Genomic DNA, 19,841 nt, shown 5'->3' with positions numbered 1-19,841 from the left:
AAAGTATGAGAAAGGAAAAAAAGTTAATTGAAATGAGCTTCTCAATTGAGGGCCATTCCGCAAAACATGAGAGAGTGAAACTGTAGATAAACTTTTGCCACAGAGAAATAAAAGACAATTGATGTAAAATGTAAGAAACACACAAACACTTACACACAAATTTTAGTAACTAAGTTGCATGGATGATAAGAGATTATGAAGCGACGACAGAGGACTTGCAATATATTCTAATATGTGATTCTCATCCCGATATGTAGGTCAACAATGCCACAGCACGAGTGCAAACGAAGAAAACGCCAACAGTTCCCAATGGTGAGTTTCCTTCCGCTTCTTGTATTGGCACATTCCGAAACTCTGCCTCCTTCCCTCGGTGGCCCCGCACCATTTAATCATGATGTTGGGGAATGCCGAGGGGATGAAAAAATATGCTGTAATTCACAAACAGTGGGTGAAGGCAGAGAAACAGAAGAGAGGGTGTAGAAGCAAAATGTGTGTCTCTTCTTGTTGTGACTTCCACTTTTATTGCTTGGCCGAAAGGCTCTCTTCTCTCACTCAATGAGTCCACAGTGGCTCGCAAAATTATTCACACATGACAGCGCACTCAGAACATTCTCGTGAATGTTCCAAACAGCGATATGAGTCTCTTTTTCTGTTTGCAAACACCTTTGGGGACACAGTGCAAAAAAGAGAGAACATCAAATCCTGGCTATAGTGAGGAAGTTCTGCCTCTACAAGGGTGGTTATGGGGAAAAACATGGCAATTAGGGGTGTTTTGTAGTCGCTCAGGTGAAAAGGCATTAACAAATAATGCAGTGGGAAAATTAGATACAACATAAGGATGGAACACAACTGTTTAGGAAAATGTTGAGAATTTTTCAAGTAGAATTTAAGTGAGATTCAAAAGAAAAGTAGGTGGTTTTATCTTCATGAATGAATAATTCGTGCATTATGTACTAAGTGAATTCAGGGAGATTATTAGATATTGTAACGGTTTTAAGGATTAATTTTGCATGTACTGAAAAGGTTTTTTTCTCTCACATTCGTTGAACTGACTTCAGTTGTTTAAGAACAGGTCTTAAACATTATGGGGGAAATTTGAACTAAAAATCGATAAGGATAGCAAGAAAGACATTTTTGTTGAATCGTATCTGTGCTTCGGACAATCTCGCTTCTTTTATTCATTTGTATGTGAGAAAAGCAACTTCAACACATTATTAGCAGCCATGCAGACTATTTCCAGCCCTTCATACATATTTCTGCATTTGACTTGTTCAAACTTCACTGACTAAAATTGGACCTTTTCTGTTCGGCGAGGAGAGGCTGCTTCATGTCAAAACACACCCAAGTCTATCTTGCCTGACCAACTCTTCTCCGTGGCGATTCCGTAGTTTGAAATTCAAATAAGTAGAATTGTCAGAAAGAGCAAAACTTTCGCATTCAGGTTATCTATAGAGCGGAAAGAGTTTCTCTTGCGAGTTTATTTTTTATTCTAGACTTCTTTTATTTTCACTACATTTTCACTGGGTGAGCATGACTGTTTTTCTGATGAATCACTTAAAGTTAGTGGCTGAGAGGAGGAAAGGTCAATCGTGTGCAGTGGTGGTTGTGTGAAAAATGTGCTACATATAATTGAATTTTATCAGGAAAATACAGAAATAGAGACGGAATTCTGTGGAAAAGTTCTCTTACTCAATGTTAGCTTATCAGACTTCCTTTGTTACTGAAGAACACACATTTTGCTCACGCCGTCGTTTTTGGTTTTGGAGAGAAAAAAAGGGGTTGATTTTATTAGAAAGTTTCCCCTCCTTTAGTCTATATAGAGTTTAATTTCCGTGTCTTATTAAACAATACACAAAAGAAACATGAATAGTGAAATGCAAATACAATTTTCACTCGAAATTCTTTTACTACTTCCCTGTTTTATAACTTTATTAGCTTTGTAACTGACCTTGTCTTATCGTTTAACATTCATTCTCTATTAATATGAATTCACACTTGAAGTGCGAGATGTTGCTTTGGGAGGTTTATCGATATACTTTTTTGTTTAAGTAAACAGAGACAGATAAGCTAGCTGATATTGAAAGCACGTGTTTTATTAATCAATAGACTCTTCCTTTTTGATTTTGTAGATAAATTATGATAGAAAATTCACAGTGTCTCTCTTCTTTTCGTCCCAACTTCACAGTTTGTCTGACGAAAGAAGGTACCGTGGCAGCTCCAACTGCTCTGGGTGAGCACACAAATTGCTTCTGATGAGGAAGAGAATAAGAAAAAAAATTCACTAATGAGAAGCAAGAGATTGTATAAAAGAAAATGCTTTGTGAACGATGAATTGACTAAATTTGTGAACGTCTTGTGGATTTATAGAAGAGCACTAAACAACTGCTTGTCTCTCCACCTTTTCCTTGTCCTATAACCTTTTCAATGCTTGCAATTGATGAATTTTCTTGAGTTTTCCTGACAAAATTGAAAAAAAAAAATGTAGGGAAAGTCGATGGAAATAAAAATTCTCAACCACAAAATCATGAGTTTGTGATTTGAAAGTAAATTTTGGATGGAATATCCTTCTAAATTCTGTCGAATTAAGTTGGATTTTCCTATGATTGATAATTTTGTGTTGGAAATACTGAGAAAATTTATCAAAATTGCCTTACGAGAGAAGCCAGGATTTGGTCATTGGAAGAGCATCTGTTCTGATGTGTGCCATAAACATTTTCATTGCTTTTCCAATGGCCTCATATTTTCGGAGAGTCATCTTGCTGATATTGCTTTTCGCAGTGTTGGTTGTACAAAAAGCAATGAAAGTCTTGCTTATAAATGTTAATTTCCCACCACCAGAAGAATCACTAATGCTGCATTTAAATGTTGCCAATCCACATATGAAAAGTTTGTCTGATTGTTTAGCGTAATCACAGTTGGAAAATTGCTTCACTCATGATCATAGATTCTGTTCTTGAACGTGGGGTTTTTGCGGATTCTTATTTCATTTTGCATTTCCATTCTACTGGTAGAAATTAATGCAAAGAGACTAACCCAGTGTAAATGTTGATGAGTATTTGTACACTTCTGACACGAGATGAGCTCAAAGTTCTTGGATTATTTCACCATTTTTCCATCCTCAAATTTTATTGTATGTGTCATAAAATGTCAGAATTGCCATGTTTCGCGAAGGAAGACTTTCCAGAAACTTTGCAGCTCATCTTCAGAAAGTCAGAAAAGAACATTCAGTGCTTGGTAGAGAATTCCTTTGGAACCACATGGTAGACATGTAAAAGTACTCACAATATCTTTATAGCATTGAGAGTGGTGAGAAATGTGGAATTTTATTAATTTTCTCTTCTTCTCTTTTCTCTTTATTTCTTGCTCAACGTGAAGTGTGCGTTCAATGGCCAGAAGGTGAGTTGGAAATTATTAACGGAAATCTCTTTGGGCCAGATTTAGCTCTGAATAGATGGGATCATTTTGGTTTTGGGGAGAAAATGAGGAAAAATCACAGGGATTTTGCTTTCAATTGATTTTTGGGGGGGAGAAAATCACAGAGTTGAGTGATTGCGTTGCGAATTTTGGGTACAATCCCATGCCTTTCAATTCAATAAGCTCACGCTGTGTGCTTTTTACACCCCTGCAAGCAATGTGAAAAGCTCTCAGAAGGACAGAAAAGGGGGGAAATCCTCATGCTTGAAGATTTGAATACAATTAAGTATCGACTGAGCATGACTCGGTGCTTTTTTGGGGAGCCAATTTTCATTCATGATGGAAGGGAAAAACATCAATTACCGGTTCCAACCTACACATGATGAAAAGGGGAGAAACGAGGGGACTTTCCATCTGTTGGCATTTGGACACACTTTCCAAAGTGTCTCAAATTTTGGCCACGATGATCTTTCTCTTGTCCACCACTCACGCCTCGAGGTTGGGGTTCTTTCATTAATTTAATGGACTCTGTGGGGGCATCTTGCAGGTGATAAATAGGAGAGATGAGTAATTGATGTGCCTATGTGTGTTTTGTGGATCTCTTTCCAGCCGCGGCAGCTTTGAGGGGTGTCGCAATTCAGAGAGGACGCGCCAGGGCAGCTTTTCCGGCAGCCGCAGCCGCATTGAATGGAGCTTTTGCTAGACTGCCAACCCCACTGGCCGCAGCTGCGAACGCCGCCAATGCCCTCCATGGCTATGCACCGTGAGTATTCAACCACTTGTCACTGCATTGAACCTCTCCCGAGAGAGATAGAGAGAGAGAGAGAATGGATAGGATTTCCTCGAGGATTGGGATTGTTTGGGCATTTAATCTGTTTCCCTTCAGTTGGCCGGAAATGTGGGGTTGTTTTTACTGAAGGATGAAAGAGACGAATCATTGGGCCGTTCCCGGCCGCCGGATAAATTAATCTTCTATCGAACTTATTCGTGTGCCTGTCTGTTGATTCAGGACCACTCGAAGTTTCCCTATTGACAATATATTTGTGCAAAGCCTTTTTCACTGCATTGTAGAAATTCAATGCTTGCACTGTGAATTTAAATAGAACTGAAGAGTGTGTATACGATTTTTGGATGGTTTTAGAGTAAATAAATTAGTAGCGAAAGCACAAAGTGCTCCTCTTTGGCATGATGAGTAATGAATAGCGAGTTGAAATTTCATCATGCACAGATTCTTGTGCAAATATTTCTATTGCGAATAGAGAGAGAGAGAGAGAGAGAGAGAGAGAGAAAATTAATTATTTTGCAGTTAAAATTGATGAAAATTTTTTGAATATAGTGGTGTATGTCTAAACAAAAATTGTTAGAAACCCTATCCATATTGATATTTCTTTTATATTTCAAGACGGGAGCAAAAGAGTTTAGATGGTTCTAACATTCAATGGAACAACCCTTAGTGATAGATCGTCAATTAAGTCTTCTTCTCTCTTCACAGGATGTACTATGATCCCTTCTTGGCTGCAGCCGCAGCCACGGCAGCTACGGCGGATCCCAACTATCGTTTGCAGGTATGTGAAGCCTTTCTTCATTTTTTCGGTTTCTTATCCAACGCGTGATTCGTATTGAATACTTTCAATGTGATGAATATATTTCACGCAAAGGGCTCAAGCCACAAGTCGCGCCTGTGATTTTAAGGTATGACGAGAGGGTGGGAGTAGGGGTGTTTTTAATTAAAGAGAAAGCAAAAAGGATTTTCCATGAAATTTGCATATTATAACGGGCTTTTGTGACTATGAAGAGTGAGAGTCAACAGTGAGTGTAATTCGCGGACACGGCTTGTGGCTTTGAGATGGGGAGGTTTTCTATTTATTTTGTGCAAAAGACTGTAAATATTATGATGAATTTTGTCCACGAATTTTGATCCATTTTCGAAATGCGAGTGACATTCTGTATGTCGTCTTATGTTATTTTATGGTTAGATTGTAAGAAAGTTGTCTGAATTTTAGGTACATACAATGTGTTTTTCGTAAATTGGAAACACTGTCAATTCTATTTCAGGCAGCGAAACCAATGACGGAAGTTCCAGCTCAACCGGCAATTATAAGTGTATTAACCTTTTTTTATTTAAAACATTTATTTTTCCATCTGTTTTCTCTATTCTCTTTTATCAAACACCCACTTTATATTGTTGCTAAAAAATATTTCCCGCCCATTTGAATAAATCAATAGCCGTGGGCGGAATTGAGTTAAAGTCCTTTTTCCTCTAAAAAAAAGAGAGAGTCCCGAAGTGTGTCACTTCAACTCACCGAAAAATTGAACTATTGATTTATTCAAAAGGATTCTTCATTGTGTGTTTTCTACATCATATCTTCCTCTTCTGTTGTTCTTATTCTCTGTTGGGAATGTTGTAAATTTTTGCCTTTTCTTGAGTATATAATATTGTATTGTGCTCAATAGAATGGGAGGATGAAAAGTGGTGTGAGGACTTGCTCTATCATCCTTTCTGACGTGATGTGCCATTTTGTGAGGGTGTAGCAGAATGATAACTTCAATTTCCCTGCCAGTGTCTTATGGTTGCAATAAAACAATTTAGTAGAAATAATCATTTTATCGCGATACACGCGAATTTTAGTGATTTGTTGCCAAGGCGCTTGTGAGCGATACATTTTGATTGTAAAAGAGTAGAAAAATATTTAAACTAATATTTGAATTACTGTTTTCTGAATTGAAAACTACTCACTGTAGAAATAATATTTTTTTCTTTTGGAAAACACTCTGTGTGAATTTACAATCAAACATGTGCGAGCAAAAGCACCTTGACAATAAATTGTTGGCCTTTTATACATATGTGCCTCTTCATCTCACTCTCTTCCTTGATTTAATTTTTGGTTTGTCGTTGCCCACGTTTCGAGGGCTGCACGTGAATAGAAAATTTCTCACCATTCTGTTTCGCCCGATTTCACAATATATGTGTATAACATTTTTGCGGTTTACCTGTAAATTGCTTTTTTCTCTCTCTTATGTACAAAAAACCATACATATGATATATTTATTATAGAGGTAATTTAAAAATGTTTTATGCTTTTTGCAGCAACGCCAGGTTCGTGGTGCCATGTTTGCCAATAAGAATTTTCTTTTCAATAATTCACTTTCTTTCTCCTCCTTTACGTTTCGGTGGTTGAGCGTGTGTGTGTGTGATTAGTTTAAACATGGTTCATTTTATCACATTGAAATTGACAAACTCTTGGAGAAAATCCTCCTGGGAAATTGCTCGTGTTCTGTATGGATTTTCTCATGAGAGATCTTCTCTGAGGGGGTGTAATTAAGTGGGAGCCTTGTAATAAGGTTTTTCCTCCCTTTGCTCTCATTTTCTCATGAGCTTGAGGAGAAACTGTAAAATGTAAAATAACTCAGTGTTAATAGTCAGTAAAATGTCTCCTCTAAATGGTTGATTTTCACATTTTTCTCTGTCCACACTTAATAAAGTCTCTTCTGCATGTCTGCAAGTGCTTTTTTTATGGTGGAGCTGGAGGAAGAACAGTGGGTGTGTGGGAGTCTTTTATGGGATATTGGACACTTTGTTTGGAAAAGTATATCATTTGTGTATTGAATTCTTAAACTGACGTATTACATTTTTTACGAAATTCCATTTATAGAATGTTTATTCGCTGTTGATAGGCTGATATTTTCCAATATTGAAGCTATTTCTGGCCTATTTGCAAAATAAGTCAATAATTTGACTGGCTCTTATAAATAAGAGCGGTGGAAAATGAGGAATTGACTGAAAGTTGCGGCGGTTTATTGAACGCCCATCAGCGTTGAGGGCTGTTAAAGTTTAATATCCCATAAAGGATTTGTGATTTAGGATGCGACTGCTTGCATTCAGTGGTTAATGATGGCGAAAATTGAACTCAATGACATTACACTTGGCCTTAAAAAGTAATATTGATTTTCCTGCGCTAGAGGCACACTTGCATGATGAATTTCTTTAGACAGTGATATAGATCTGTTGGCCTGGAGGAAGAAGCATCACCTTTCCTTGATTCTATCTGTGTGCTGTGTGTGTGTTTGGTTTCATATTTGGCTTGAGCTTTTGAGCGTTTCGCTGATTTTTTTTCGTTTTCGCATTGGCAATTTAGGCAGCAGCAGCGGCAGCGGCGCCACTCCTCAAGACACCGCTCTCCACAACTCAGCAGGCCTACACGGCAGCGGCCACTTACACTGCTGTGGCGGCGAGAGCATATGGAGCAGCAGCAGCCGCCCAGCCTGTGGCTGGATACGCAACTGTGGCAGGGTGAGTGTCTGATCCCGACACCCAGACTCATCCTTTTTACCACTCGTGTCATTGCTCAACCGTAAATGCTCCTCCAACACACTCGTTGCAAGCATACATCATGTGGCCATATTTGCCACACTTGCAACAGTTGAGAAGTTCTTGTAATTTGTCCCTAGAGTATCATAATTATATTAAGTGGGTTAAAATGCAATTGATTCCAACTAATTTACTCTGACAGAAAACTTCCCTTTAAAGTGATTTTGCGTGGAACTTTCACATGCGACAGAGATACTTTTTCCCTTCGCTACAAGTTTGCTATATGAATTCTAAGAAATACCATCAATCGTCTGACCTCAAATTCCCATTAGCAAATCAATAAAGTCCCTATGTGAGCATTCAGCGATAAAATCACGAATATTGACCTCCAGTGGAAGTTCAATTAATCCGAAGCATCTCTGCACAGGAAATCTTCGTGATTGATCACCCCTATGAAGGGAAGCTCCAAGTTAATCCTCGCACGGAATAATTTGCCGAGAATTCTTTTGGCCTCAAGGTATAAGTGGGATGGGTTGACATTTCTTCAGATCTCCGCCTAATTAAATTCTCTGTCGCAATAATTCTCCTCCAAAGTGGTCGGTTTTTTCCTTGCCTCCTCGATGGAGCCCGCAAAACCCCTCCCAGAGGCCTTATTGTTTACGCCCGCGTTCACTGGTTGGGATGATGAGTCTCCTGAGGAATGTGGAAAATTTAGTGGTTGCAAAGCCAAGATGAGACACTGAAAGGAATATTCAATGTTCACTACGTCACTGTCTGAAGTCTCCAGGGCAGAATTAAAGTTTGGCGTGCTGGGAAATTAGGCTCGGAAAATCGAAGCTTTTTGAGCATTCCTACGTGGAAAGAAATATTCGATGGTACATTTGTGATCTCCTCTTTATGCAACCTAACATAATGTTCTGCAAAACGCCAAAAAAAGACATGCTGTTAAATGATTTTCATTTGATTATCTCATAACAATCGACCACAGTTATTTATATGTAATTTAAGTCTTCTTCAGAAGCAGAATTTCAAATCAAGTCTTAATCATTTCTAGTGCTATAGAATTATTCTCTGCACTGTAGAAGTCTAATTTTATTATCTAATCACAACTTTAAATGGGAATCACGTTCTGAATTTTCTTGTGAAGCTTTACAGTCGACAAAAGACCAAAACTGACGGAAAATTGATTATATATGCTTTGCAGGAAAAGTTCTTCCGGGATTTTGCTTCCATCCAACCTGTGTCCATGGCGCAAAATCCCTTCGCCATTGACTATATTTAATTACATTTCCATTAATGCCGTGGAGAGAATCTTTCTGGCACAATTAAATCCAAATTCATCTTGCCGGTTAAATTGAATTATAGCGAAATCGTCACGATAATTTTCCCGTGTTTTGCCTTTTCCTCATCCTGTTTCCTGGGTTTCCTGCCATGCTGGTGATGAGATGATGATTTTTGACGGATTTTTCACTGATGTTTAGGTATGGCCGTGAGTATGCTGATCCGTACATAAGCCATGGAATTGGACCTGTGCCCGGTTATGGGGTAAGATTGAGGGTGTTTTTTTCTATGTTTAATGGGTTATCTATGATTAATCTCTCTAGGTTTGATGGAATTTTCAGCGTGCAATTGTTTAATGTGAGGCTGTTTTGTCTTTACAGATGTACCGAAGTGGCTACAATCGCTTTGCTCCGTACTAATTCAAGCCAATGATGGAGAATGGAGGGAAATTCAGCGGATGGAGAAGGAGCGGAATAGCAAACCAAAAGTCTCTGAAAATGGTTTTATCCATGACATATAATTCATATATGACATTTTAATCTCAAAATATTTTAATTGCTACAAAAAAGAAAAGTGACAGGCACAAATGATGAAGCGAGAATGGAATATTGTATAAAATAAAAGCGAATGGGAATGTTGACAAGCGAGGGGTGAAAATTATTGAGAAATTACCATTTTTAGCAGCTGTAGATCTGATGATTACAAAGATAAATCTCTCTTAGCTGTGAAAGGATTTAAACCCACTTTATTTATACAATATTCTTTTCATTTTTAAGGAATCCATTCAATTTATAAAAATAAGTGTAAAAATCATTGAGGAAAGCAAGAAAGGATAAAAATTTTAGATTTAGGGAATTCAGTGTATTTGTAAAAGATAGTCATCTCTGAAGTTTTTTGTGGCAAAAATCTCTGCAATATGATTGTATCGATGAAGCAGCCAAAGCTCTATATATTTTTTTAGTCGCCAACGTGGCAGCTTTTCAATCTCAAAACGGATAATCTCCTTTTTTTTCGTAATTATTGAATCTTTCGCATTCGCTTGAAAGCCATTTGTAAATACTCAAATTCAGGTTTTATTTGTTAGGTAAAATCTCTCTCTAAGCGACAAGCTTTTGTCGAGTGAAAATCAATTGTTAAGACAGAGCACAAGAGTTTTTTTTTTAAGTTGTAAACAATGTATTTTAAGTGGGATTTTGTAACATTGAAAAGCACAAATTGTTTATGGAAATAATTATTTCACAAAAGAAATTTAAGAACAGAGAAACAGCACAAGAAAAATACCTCATTTTTCAATTATATTTGTCTATTAGTAAAGTTGAATTTGTGCTCTCTTATCAGACTTTTATATAGTTTACACCCTTATTTTTCAATTTATTTTTATTCAAGAAATTTATAATGATAATCTGAAGAGAAGAAATGTATTGTTACGACTGACGGGGTCTCAAGTGAACTTGGACGAACCAGAAAATTACGGGAGTTCTCCTCATCTTACGAGTCTTTTATTTTCCTTAAGGGAAGCTACACGTAGGGGTGCGCAGAATTTGCAATTTCTACAGATTAAATGGGGCTTTTTGCGAACCGCGTCTTTTGCTTCGGACTTTCCACTTTTATCGGTGATCAAAGTAGCTTGTATTGACTTTCTCTTCCAGCTTCTAAATCCATTGTGTTCATCGTTTTCTCTTTAATTTCAATTATCGAGAGAATTGCAATTTTATTGTCTTTTAAAGTTTTCTCAAATATGGCTTATTGGTGGGAGTTTATTTCTATTTTAACACGGAATTTCCCGGTCAAACGAAATGTTGAAGCTTCGCGTGCCCTTTTTAATGTGAAGACATTGTGGTTGATGGTTTCTCGCCAGCTATTGTCCATCTGAGTTGCTTCTCGCTGGTTTCGGTGCTGGGCTTTATATCCATACATACCTATCCACTACTCCGGCTTGTTCGTCTTTCTCCTCCTGCACCTGAGTTCTTTAGGGAACCGCCGAGCGTAACAGTATTGAAAATATTGCATATCTGAGCAAGAAAACCTATTAAGAGTAGTGAAGTATCTCACATTAAAAACTATTTGTAGTAAGTTCCCAAGTTAATCGATGATAAAAGTGAAAATGAGAAATTCAAAATAATGTGAACAAAGTGTGAAGATAGGCATGAAAAATACTGTGTAGTTATTTGTGTCCAAAAAACAAACAAACAGCTTCATTTGCTGAAGTCTTCCCAAGAGAAAAGTATGCAAAAAAAGAAGATTGCAAAAAATCCACTATATAAAAATATTTCTTCTGCCAAGCAAGAGCAAGATTCCTAAGTAATAAATAAATAGAATTCCTCTTTTTCCTCCACGAATAAAACAAAGGTATATTTACACCCCAAAATTGTTCAGTTCTTCTGTGAGGCGGTTAAAGTGACAAAAACACGGGGTGAATTTAAAGGATGAAAGTATAATAACCATTATAGTGATTAATAAAATGAGGATTTGTGAGATTGAAGCGCAAAACTATTTAAACATTGATATTCAATGTTCAAAATGAGTCTCTTTGCAAGAACATGATTTAAAGAAGAAGTAGAATTGATGAAAATAGTTTAAAGAAACCACAAATTTAAAGACTTTCTGGCTCTCTAAAATAGAAGAAAAGAAAAGAAAAAAAACTATGGGAAATTGAGGGAGAAAATCTTAGTTTTAAATGCTCAATTGTTCAATTAATCATCACAATATATTTCATATAATCTTAATATAAGAAATATTTTTAGGCGGATAAGTGAAGTGAGGAGCTCCCTTTTAAACAAAGTGGAGTAAATATGATATTAAGATGGAATATTTTTTAATGGTCGAGAAAAGAAGAGAAAAACTGAATGTGTAAAGGATACATTTTACAATGAGTAGGAGTAAAAGGAGTTGCAGAAGAGCGTCTTCAAAGCCATATTAAGGAAAAAAATACACTGAAGCTGAGGAGAGAAATGTATATTTTAGAGAACACACATTCAAAAAACTATAAATGAGAAAAATACTCAATTATTTTAAATTGATAAATGTAGCGTTAGATACGAAGGAAAAAAAATCCATTGAGATAGAAATTCACATGACCTTTTTAATGAACCAATTTGAATATTGACGTGGAAGGAGTAAAATTTTCAACTAAGACTTTAGTGAAGAACCATTTTAAAGGATAAATGAAATATACAACAATTTAAAAGATACATATACTCTGAGAAAGAACAACTTGACAAGATTATGAATACTAATTAGGATTTAGCTGTAGGACATATAATAAATTTAGAGTGACAAAAGCAGCATATATTAATCGATATCCAAAAAGAAAGAAAAAAAAGAAAAAAACAAAGTGAGAATCCTTTTCAATTAGTAGTGAGCTCAAATATTTATTTGACAAGATGTGTGGACGGAGATGACTTTCAATGAGATTTCCGGGGCTGCAGAAAAAAACAGGAATGTGTGCATTTCCGCCCGCAAGAGACTCATTTCGCCAAATATAGAGAGGAGATAGAACTCTTAAAGTACGTGAGAGGAAATATTTTAAGAGAATTACAAAATATCTTACTATATTGTTTTACTATTTTAATTAAATGTGACGCTATACTAGATTACAAGAAGAATACTTATAATGTTTTTGTAATAAAAAGTGTTACAAAATAGATTCTTGGTTGTTTTTCGACGACACGAAGGCTGCGAAGTGTATTTTTCTGTATTTGTACTTGAATTTAATTAGCTCTGAAGAAATCCTATGAACGGTGCATTTATCTTTTCGATGCTATGTGGCGCTGGCTGTCGTATCTGAGACACTCGCGGTAATTCACGCCCCAGAATCGGCTCACGTTCGTGCCGACTCGGCTAGCCTTCGCTCATCGATTCATCGACGATTTCTCAGAGTGTGGCGGAAGAAAAAAATTCGCAGAACGCCAGTATTTTGTTTTCTTTTTCGCCGTTCGGACGTCGCGGGAGTGTTTCACGCCCCGAAGTTGATGAGATTGAGTGGGCGCCCGAGGGCCCCCGTAGTGTAAGAGACCCCCTTGTGACGGGAAGTGTGTGAGAATCATGGGGAAACTGCTGAGTCTGCTCGCCCGGGACGATTCGACGTGCTGCACCACGAAATCCTACGATGTCTTCCTGGACTTTGAGAATGCTGCGCCCACGGATACGGAAAAGGAGGTGTACGACGAGGTGGAGCGCGTGCTGAAGGAGTCCGAGGCCGTGCTGGATGAGATTCAGGTGTACAAGGTTAGAGAGCTTCGAGTCTCCCCTGCTGAGAGTCTGTCCGGGAGTCGGTCATAACCTCACTTCGGGACTCCCGGACGGGCACCTGGACAGCCCACACCTCTTTACGTAATGCCACACTGACGCTGATCTCGCGCAAAGAGAGTTTATCTTATCAGTGTGTGTCAAGACGACATGAGATTAGTGCAAAAACAAGCTGAGAAATTGATTTCCTCAGAGTCTTAAGAGGAAAAGTACCTCCAAATGATGATCAAACGCTCAAAGTACGCTCAGGATATTGTCTTGGGTATTTCCTGAGATCTGGAGTCGCCTCAGGGATTTCAGCTTGAACTTCTATTGAATTTTTGCGATAAAGGAGATTCGCGCATCCCATACAAAAATATCGCAAGCGTTTAGCACTTGCGATAAAAAAACACCCTCAAGAAAGAGTGAGAAAAGCCTCGCGAAAAGCTCTTCAATTACTTGAATGAATAACTTTGTGGCTTCTTAAGAAGTCTGTTGAATCCACTTATGAGCTCTTTTGTGCCATAGATTTATTGCCATCATCAATTCACAGCATGGGCGTAGTTGAAAAGAGGCGAAGAAGGACAATTGTCTCCACTTGCACTGCAAATTGAATATTTTTCCTCGATATCACAAAAACTTTCTATGATGGATGATCATAAGTTTTCCCAATTGCTTAACATTGACTACGCTTATGATTTGCCGTCTTTGGAGGGCTTTTTAGATGGCAAAAATGCCAGTGTCGATAAAATTTATTCTCCCTTTGCGTCCACTTCCGGCCAAAATGACAATTTTATTGTGTTCTATTCAATATGATAGTAATTTGAATGTCGTTCTTCTATTATTTTTTACTTAACACTCTGTGAGATCATAAATCACGGATTGTTTGAATGTGTGAAGAGAGTTCATTGAATTGTTGAGTGTTCTTTGGCGAGCGCTGAAAAGAATAATTAACTCCAACAGAATGATTAGGTACAGATTCTATCCGTTCTGGAGATTTGGTTCTCTAAATAGCCCATGTTTTATGCTTCCTAAAGCCTCTTAATCACTTTTCTATGTGCAATTAAAGCCTTGCAATGCAATTTCTGACCACGCTTGGCGTTTTTTTTCTGCAAGATGTAAAGAGTTGGAAGGAAATTATTTGCATTTAATATGCTGATGTAAATTGAAATACACGCAAAAGGTTGTTGATTGAGAGTGAGAATCCCATTTGTGCCTCATTGCCAGAGTGTAGAACGCAAGAAAACAACACAAAAGGGGAGTTTATTTCCTCTGAAGAGAGCCTGAGATTCTCTGTATCAGCCGACAAGCCAGTGCAGAGTTATCAAAATCAGCCCACAGACACACAAAAGGTCCAACAATTAAATATATTTCATGAAGAGAATGAGAAAAAAAACGCCGAAGAGACCTTGAAATACTTTGAATGGAAAGATGTTTGTAGTGGAAGGCAATTTAATGGGCGCGATGTGGGAAGATTTGTGGGCTGCTGAATCACGTCTGGAGTGTCTCTAAATATCTCTTGGCTTAAGTAAAACAAACAGTGACGAGAGAGGCGGAAATTGGGGAGAATTGCCCCCAAATTGGCCGAAGCACGCAAGAAAAGCAGGTGCGAATTAAAGTTGATTCTGATCTCATTGGGAAGAGAGATGGAATTCCAATTGAAAAGGCATTTGAACAAAGGCGCACGAGAATGAAAAGCACCTGATTTGAGAGAGTGACTCAAGGATTTTTGCTCCACAAAGAGATCAACACGCTCTCAATTTGCTGCAATTGAAGTGATTTTGTCAATTTAACTTGCACGACGTCTTGCACTTTGACTTGTGTGCATTTTGCCTTTGTCATGGCGTTCACACGCACGCACTATTTAGATAAACAGAGAGAGAGAGAGAGAGAGAGAGCAGCGCAACAAATGTGGGTTCACTCATTTGCGCACCTCCTGATCTTGCAGTTGTTGCGAATGTTGGCCCCAAAAAAAGTCTTATCGCGCGAGTGTGGCTGAAAAACTCTCTTTCTCTGATAAATTCGAATAAAGGGAGAAAATATGTTTATATATCCGCACAGACTGTGAATAATGAAGTGACGCAATTGGCGAAAAGAGACACCAAACAGTCTCTGAAGACGCGTGTGCCATTCGAAAGTGGCGCACATTGTTCAATTATTAATTAAAATTCTTGAGTGATTGGGAATAGTAAACAAATGATTCATTCTAGAATGCTTTCGCATCAAATTTCTTCTAATGTTTTAGCTTTTATTTTGCATATGGATTTTTCTTATTTTTTTCTCTACATGATATAAATTTTCTTCACTAATATTATTTATGCTCATAAATTTTACATGATGAATCACTCTCTTTGGATAAAAATCAATTAACATTGAAATGATGTTTCTTCACAGTGAAGAGAGTTTAACGCATAATTTTGTTAGTCTGTCATGTTTGAAAAAGCATAGTGTGTTGTGTATATACAAATATTTGTTGCACTTAATTGAAAAATCATTGATTAATATGGTGGTTCTTTGAGTAATTATCGCATTACTAGTCAATTTACTGTGTTTTTATCCATACATGAATGGTCATTCATGTCACTGGCAAGAGAGAAGAAATTGAAACGATCTCCTCTCATGATCATATCACTGTCTTTTCCCTCACTTACTTTTCACACCTGAAGGTTTGTGTGTTGAAAGATAAAAATCAGCAATTTTGGAGTTTAATTGCAATATCCACTGCCTGCATTGGCAGCAATTTCCTCTCTGCATTCTTTCGCACAAATCAATTCCCGGAGCTCTGGAGATTGAATTAATTCTCTCTTCAATCTCATCCGACACTCAGTGTATGTTTCAATGATGTCATTTGCAAAGTCCAATAATAGAAATTCTCCCTCAGCTTGGCCGGAATGTAAATTGCAAACTTTCCCTTTCGGCTTCTCCCTCGCAATTTTTGCGTTGGTGTTCTCGCATTATTAAAATTCCACTCTGTTGATGGACCATAACAGCAAATCTGTGGCCAAAAAAGGCGGAATTGAGGCGAGAATCATCGGCGAAATCTTTTCGGAGAATCGGAACATTTTCTATTTTTATCGTTAGGCTATTCTTTCGCAACTGACTTGTCGAAGTTCTCTTTCTCTTTTCTCACCCGTCAGCAGAACTTCTGCGTTGATGTTTGTGGCATGGCATCGTGTTCAATGATATAATTCACACTTTATGACTTAATTTATTCATAAAATGCAAGAGCGTGAAAATTTTGTGCTTTTTGGTGTGTTCTTGATTAGATTGGATTTTTTTTTCTCATCCCAAAAGTTGAGAATTTTAAATGAACTTGGGAAATTGACCGCGATAAATTGCCAAGTAATTTGTTCCACAATTTTCTTTTATTTTTTTTATGTAACTTCATGATAAAATTGGATATCAAAATGTTTGAGCTGTGAAGGCTTTGTAGAATATTTTGCAGTTTGCCCAGTTAAATGAAATGGAATGTGTGCAGATGCGGTTGAGAGAATCCTCGTGAGATGGAGAGTCTGAAGAGTAAAATTGCGTGCTAAGCGCAGCGAGAAACTCTCTTAAATAGCAAATATAAATTAATAAGCACGGCCAACACACAATAACAGCTAATGTCGGTGGCAGAGTGAAAAAGGCCACGAAGGGAAGGAACTGGAGTGAGAAGATTATCGAATTAAAATGGTTGGTGGAAGTGCTCACAACTTCCGCTTCTTACTTCTCCTTCTTTAGCGTGGAAAGCTCAGTGTGTGATTCACGCTATGTGTTGTGTTGAGGGTGAGAAAGAGAGAGAGAGGGAGAGGGAGGGAGGGAGAGAGAGAGAAGCCGATGAAGAGGTGATGAATTTGATTAAAGTTTGAGCTGGAGATGCGATGCTCTCTTAAGACATGAGAAGGCGCTGAGAAATTCCCAAGATTCCTCAGATCGTGACTCCACATCTTTTCTTAAGTTTCTGTGACGCACCGAAGGCGACACAAAAAAGTCCCAGAATCTCTTTATGATCTAATCACGGATGGGGCGAGACTCTATTTTGGCTCATCTTTGTCTCACTGGTGTGTCCATAAAATGCCTCAAGAGTGGCGCGCATGAGTGTGAATAATGCAAAGGTCAAGACACGGAGAGTCTCAATGACTTTTGGGATGCTTTTATCATATTGCCTTTCTTCGTTTGCCGCTCGCGAAATGTAAGAAAAAAAGAAGAAGAAGCTGTACAGAACGCACGGAAAGGAAGTTGTGAGGCCAATTTTCAGTCACATGTTGACCACATTTTGTTTTGATGTCTGAGCCAGCGATGAGAGTGGAATTCCGCTGAAATGAGGGTTCCATCAAATGGAAATTGGATTAAGAGTGAGAGAAGTAAAGAGAAGAGAAGAACATAAAGTTCAATAAATTGGCTGCAGAGAAAATACACATATATGTAAAACCAGAAGAAGAGACCACGTGAAAATGCGCCAAGTGATGAAAATTTCTAAATATTTACAAACACCGCATGTGAGCAAGAACATAACATTTTCACTGAATCATGAAGTTGCGAGGCTGCGGCACGTTCCATTAGAAAGTATTATGATTGCCATAAATTCACTTGTATGGTGAGTGAATTGGTGGATAAAATTTTATCAATAAACCACACTGAGTGTTGTGATTCAATGAAGTCGAATAATAGTGAGGGTAAAAAACGACTGACTTCCTGGTCAAGCGATGAAATGACCCTCTCTTGGCGGTGAAGTCATCAAGTCAATGAATGATAATGAATTTGTCCCTCAAAGCTCTCTTTTTTCTCTTTCACGTGTGTGTATTTTTTAGGGCGCCGGCAAGGAGATCCGCGAGGCGATCGCTGATCCTTCGCCGCAGTGTCAGGAGAAGGCGTGGAACGCCGTGCTGCCGCTGGTGATAAAGCTGAAGAGGTGCTACGAGCACTCGCTGGAGTTGGAGAGGATCGTGCCGAAGTTGCTGGGTCAGCTGGTGGGCGGTCGCTTGAATCCCACACAACACCTGGAGACGCAACAGGCGCTGGTGAAGCAACTCGCGGAGATTCTTGAGTTTGTCCTGAAATTCGATGAGTACAAGGTTCTGAAATGATCTTTGAACATTGCGCTAGATTAGCTCCAAACTTATCTATGTCCTTTCACTTGATTCGGCAGATGAAAACGCCCGCGATCCAGAATGACTTCAGCTACTACAGGCGCACAGTGAGTCGACAGAGGATTGATAACACTAGTCAGATGCTGGTGAGCACAGAGCTGGCCAATCGCATGTCACTCTTCTATGCACATGCCACACCGATGCTGAAGGTGCTCAGCGAGGCCACGTCCAAGTTCGTGCGTGACAACGCAGACGACGTGGACAACACGACCGAGACGCTGGGAACGATGGCCAAAGTATGCCTTCGGATGCTGGAGAATCCGTGAGTTGCTCAGTGTTTTTCGTGATTTGCAGTCTGACTCACGATCGTGCCCTTTGCAGGAAGCTCTTGTCACAGATCGAGAGGGAGGAGACGCACTTACTGGTGCTGCGAGTGATGGTGGGTCTCGTGATTCTGTACGATCACGTGCACCCTGTGGGTGCGTTCGCACGTGGCGCGCATGTGGATGTGAAGGGGTGCGTGCGGCTGCTTCAGGCTCAGCCGGCCATCAAGGCTGAGCCTCTGCTCAATGCGCTGCGCTACACGACGAAGCACCTCAATGAGGACAACACGCCCAAGAACATCCGAAACTTGCTGGCCGCCTGAGCGCCCCGTTTTCCCGCCCCCTCGGATTCCACCTTCGCGCCCCGCGTAGTCAATCGTTTGTCCTGCCTCTGTCTTCGTCTTGGACTGTTCAGTTCCCCTTTATGGCTTTGCGGGAGGCACGCAAGGAGTGCGTATTAGTGAAAATATGTTTAAGGGTCAAGTGAGAGGATTAAGATTAAATTAAATTACAAACTTCTATATAGGTAATTGTGCATTTGAGAGGTGAGAAAGAGAGAAAGCTGTAGCAAAAGTGAGCGAAATTTGTTAATAATCTATTGAATATTGTAAGTTTTTTCTGTCTATAAAAAAGTCGTAAAAAGAAGTATTTTGATGAAGAATGACACTCTCGAGAGAAATGTTATCAAGAATGTCTGCAATTCTTTTCATCTTTCTCTTTACCACCTTTTTGTCTTCTGTGCAAATGCAAATCGAGAGTATTTTTCCAAAAAAAAAAAGAAAATAAATGGGAAGAAAACCCTTTATATGTAAGTAAATTATAGCTGAAAACCAATGTAAAGCGAAAAAAATCGAGAAAATTAAGCTTTTTGTCACATATTTAGCAAAGAGAATCACAAATTACTATCGAAAATCCCTTTTTGAGCTCAATCATTTTAGCAGTGATGAGGAAATGTTATTGGAAAATGTATGATTTGTCTTAGTTTTTAAGGAAGAGGAGTTTCATCACAAATTTGACGAGTATTTCTGATATTTTTTCGTGTGAACATAAACAGACCATCTTTATATACTAAAGAGAACCACTAATGCAAATAAATTAAGTCAATCTTTAATGATTTTCCGATTTTTCTATGGTTTGCCTTTGAAACGACGATGACGAGGATAGAAAATTTCCCCTCCCGAGAAACACTTCAAGTACACATCATCATCGATGATT

General features: G+C 38.5%; 2 protein-coding genes across 8 annotated transcripts in view; both read left to right on the top strand.

Moving 5' to 3' along the window:
* Positions 1–12,218, top strand: part of LOC132260460 (RNA binding protein fox-1 homolog 2) — a 43,504-nt gene extending 31,286 nt beyond the window's left edge. For 5 of the 7 annotated variants that reach the window (XM_059758585.1, XM_059758579.1, XM_059758580.1 and 2 more), the window contains 9 exons: positions 258–312; positions 2,186–2,230; positions 3,376–3,396; positions 4,024–4,177; positions 4,907–4,979; positions 5,470–5,517; positions 7,551–7,705; positions 9,205–9,268; positions 9,385–12,218. In XM_059758585.1, the coding sequence (XP_059614568.1) occupies positions 258–312; positions 2,186–2,230; positions 3,376–3,396; positions 4,024–4,177; positions 4,907–4,979; positions 5,470–5,517; positions 7,551–7,705; positions 9,205–9,268; positions 9,385–9,423 (654 nt within the window). In that variant the 3' untranslated portion in view covers positions 9,424–12,218. The remainder of the gene's footprint in view (positions 1–257; positions 313–2,185; positions 2,231–3,375; positions 3,397–4,023; positions 4,178–4,906; positions 4,980–5,469; positions 5,518–7,550; positions 7,706–9,204; positions 9,269–9,384) is intronic. The other 2 variants (XM_059758581.1, XM_059758582.1) reach the window with 2 other exon arrangements.
* Positions 12,219–12,858: 640 nt separating this feature from the next.
* Positions 12,859–19,737, top strand: LOC132260461 (CYFIP-related Rac1 interactor B). Its single transcript, XM_059758586.1, has 4 exons — positions 12,859–13,231; positions 18,025–18,288; positions 18,363–18,625; positions 18,685–19,737. The coding sequence occupies exons 1-4, from the start codon at positions 13,049–13,051 to the stop codon at positions 18,947–18,949; spliced, it is 975 nt and encodes a 324-aa protein (XP_059614569.1). The 5' UTR covers positions 12,859–13,048; the 3' UTR covers positions 18,950–19,737.
* The last annotated feature ends 104 nt before the right edge of the window (positions 19,738–19,841 follow it).

This window comes from Phlebotomus argentipes, unplaced genomic scaffold (genome assembly GCF_947086385.1).
Source record: "Phlebotomus argentipes unplaced genomic scaffold, Phlebotomus argentipes genome assembly scaffold_18, whole genome shotgun sequence".
NCBI classification, from domain to species: Eukaryota; Metazoa; Arthropoda; class Insecta; order Diptera; family Psychodidae; genus Phlebotomus; species Phlebotomus argentipes.
This window is presented reverse-complemented; position numbering and strand designations above follow the sequence as displayed.

Coding starts and splice junctions, on each gene's coding strand:
- LOC132260461 (XM_059758586.1), top strand. CDS start 13,049: ATGGGGAAACTGCTGAGTCTGCTCGCCCGGGACGATTCGACGTGCTGC. Junction 13,232..18,024: donor ATGAGATTCAGGTGTACAAG/GTTAGAGAGCTT, acceptor TGTATTTTTTAG/GGCGCCGGCAAGGAGATCCG. Junction 18,626..18,684: donor CTTCGGATGCTGGAGAATCC/GTGAGTTGCTCA, acceptor TGCCCTTTGCAG/GAAGCTCTTGTCACAGATCG.